General features: G+C 41.3%; 1 protein-coding gene across 1 annotated transcript; it reads right to left on the minus strand.

The window, feature by feature from the left end:
- Positions 1-460: 460 nt before the first annotated feature.
- On the minus strand, positions 461-2,234 carry SARC_13768 (hypothetical protein). The gene has a single exon (XM_014292100.1). It carries the CDS (start codon positions 2,008-2,010, stop codon positions 1,153-1,155), a length of 858 nt encoding a protein of 285 aa, XP_014147575.1. The 5' UTR covers positions 2,011-2,234; the 3' UTR covers positions 461-1,152.
- Between the last annotated feature and the right edge of the window lie 876 nt (positions 2,235-3,110).

Consider the following 3,110-nt stretch of genomic DNA (forward strand, 5'->3'; position numbering starts at 1 on the left):
TATCTATATATACGTTTGTACACACACAAATACACGTGTACACACACACACGCGCTTGTACACACACACACACACACACACACACACATATATATATATATGTATATACACACACGCATATATAAATAAATATCTATATATACGTTTGTACACACACAAATACACGTGTACACACACACACACACACACACAGACACACATACATACATATACATATATTCATATATACATATATTTCTACTTTCAGATACACTCTACTTCACTCAACCTATAGTTATATGTACATGTGCAGGTATCCCACCTATCACGGTATAAATTTCAACGAAAACCTTATTTAATCGACTGTGACACAAGTGTGTTGATATATTCACTTTTTTTGACAATGATATAAAATATTTAAAGGCAGAGGAATGTATGTATTTGCCTACATACATAAAAGCTAAAGCAACACAACTCTTGTTTATTGATTTGTGATGTTTCTTGCCTTTAAAGCTACATATAGCGATGATGAAGCGCCCTGTATAATTTTGCTCGGGCTTGGCTGGTCTTGAATCAGACGCAATGATCATTCTATCTCATAATTATATGGTCTGCTAGTATCGCCTATTTGCACTCGGCTTCAAACATGGTGAAGTACGCAATATACGCGACTTTCAGTTTATTGCGCCTAATGGGAAGGTATCGGGCTCGCGGGCCGTACTATCCAATACAGGCCACGAAATAGGACCTGTTCCAACTGTAACAGCCGCATGTAACACAGTGGTAAAATAATAAATGTACATAACATACACCTATAGACGTAGCTACTGACGCAGTAGGAAGAGCTGGCTGCACCACACTCTTATATTGGTATATGCAATTCGTCGGTATACATGACGCAATGGTATGCGTTCGCGGTCCCTAGAAATTAGCACATGTGATATTTCCGGTATACGTGCGCTTGCATATACGCCCGTGACAGAGTATTAAATGTTTGAAATACCGCTGGTGGTATGTCACGATGTGGCTATCCTTGTTGTTTCCTAGTTTACAGTTGCTTTCCTAGGGCATGAGTACACACAAAGGCCCGAGGTGGCCCACGCATGTTTTAACACACACGAAATAATAATTACTATTTCCAGGAAGCATTGTCTCCTATCTCACGTACAAGCCCTACACCCGTCGCTCTGCTTCGCATTTTTGACAACCGCAATCAAACCCGTACTTGTCACGCAATTCACTCTGACGAGCTTCATATGGCAAACTCCCGGCTATATACCGTGTATACACCTGTTCTCCTTGGGAAAAGGCTCGCTCAGCTCTCAGTACCGCCAGCCCATTCGCGTCAATCGACCTCGATGTCCCAGGCTCGCATGAGTGATTGCTTCTCGACAGCACTTCATACAAACCTAGTTTTTGTCCCACACCGTCATAGCCACCCACGGAGAAGGAATTGGTAGAGGCCACATTGCCTGGAATCTTCTTCTTCAGTGAGTCCTTTTTGACGCTCAAATCCTTGCCATCGTATGTTAGTCTTGCAGCCCATCTTCCGTTGGACATTGGCGCTGTTGACAGTATGATACACTCTAAACCATTCAGCAGTCGCCCTTTCTCGCTATTAAGTCCATTCAGATAGAACAGTTTCGATGCCGTGATCACCGTGTCATTAGGTGTCTTTGCGTCGTGTAGCGCCATCCATTTCCGTTGTACATCACCACTTTGTGAATTGAATATCTCCTGAACGCACTCACACACACAATCGTCCATTAACTTTCGAAATTCTTTTGGATACTCATTCATAGGTCCTCCTTGTGCTGTCCATCTGCTCGCCCATTGTATAGTTTTCTGAAACTTCTGCTGCGTTGCAGGTGTGGCATCGTACTTTATATCCAGTACAACTAATGGTAGTTCCTGTAAAAGCATATCGCCCTTGCGTACGGCATGAGATGTGAATAGACCCCAACCCGTTCCGTCGGTCATGCGTACTTCCACGGCGCTGTATTGCAAGCGGCTTTCCTCGAGCACGCTCATGTGTTATGTGTTTACTTGTGTTATTGTCTCAATGGGCATATATTTACATGAGCATGTAGCATGTAAGCTTCAAGCGACGAACAGAAGCGCTGTAATCCACATTTTCACACGGGGGGGAAAATAATATTTACTGTACACTAGATTGTCTGCTGCAGAGTGCAGTGCTATTATGGAAAGATGAGCACCACAATAAAGTTAAAAAAAGGGTATCATACTAAGCCAATACTACTACAATACGTACTAAAAAGCGCTTGATTTTCTTTGCTGTTTGTTTTTATAAAAAAACAAAACCTTCTACCAGATCAGTCGGCTACAAAGCACGAGAGTTTGCACTCGAAAGTAATGTCGGCCATCTTGCTGAAAAAAGTCATGACCAGATGTTTGGTATAGATACAATACGTATTTACCCAAATAAACAGAGGTAAGGTACATATTTACATAAAATGTAGAAAAAGGTATTGAAAAACATGTAATATAATAGTTCTTTACGTAAATGTATATAATTTTGTGCGTATTTATAGAACCATATGGAAAATATAATACGTATATTTAAATGACCAAAAATGCAAGCAAATAGTGACCACTACTCTAGACTACGGCATACTGATTTAAACCGTAAATAAAGAAATAGTGAGAGATATTTAAGGAGAGACGAGTGGTAGTGAGAGTGTGTGAGAGAGAAAGAGACTATACTACATAGTAGCAGAGAGAGGACATACGAATCCTCCCACTCAAACAACTTGTATTTATATATCCATCACAATTGCAAGCAAAACTCTACTAGTAGTTACTAGACTCATTGTTGAATAGGCGACTAATACGAACCCTTCCAGTCAAACAACTCATAAATTCATCATGGCGCAAAAGAAGTTGTTGCGCGCACAAATGAAGGACCTGCTATCGAAGGTTACGCTGGAGGACCGAAGGAAGCAGTCACTTTCAGTCACCCAACAGGTATTCAAATGAGAATCGGATATTAGTATCGATATTAGTAGACTAGGAACGTTATACACACACACACGCACACACACACACGCACGCACGCACACACACACACACACACACACACACACACACACACACACACACACACACACACA

This window comes from Sphaeroforma arctica (genome assembly GCF_001186125.1).
Source record: "Sphaeroforma arctica JP610 unplaced genomic scaffold supercont1.3714, whole genome shotgun sequence".
Classification (NCBI taxonomy): Eukaryota; class Ichthyosporea; order Ichthyophonida; genus Sphaeroforma; species Sphaeroforma arctica.

Excerpts from the sequence above, each read along its gene's own strand:
- SARC_13768 (XM_014292100.1), bottom strand. The coding sequence starts at position 2,010 with ATGAGCGTGCTCGAGGAAAGCCGCTTGCAATACAGCGCCGTGGAAGTA.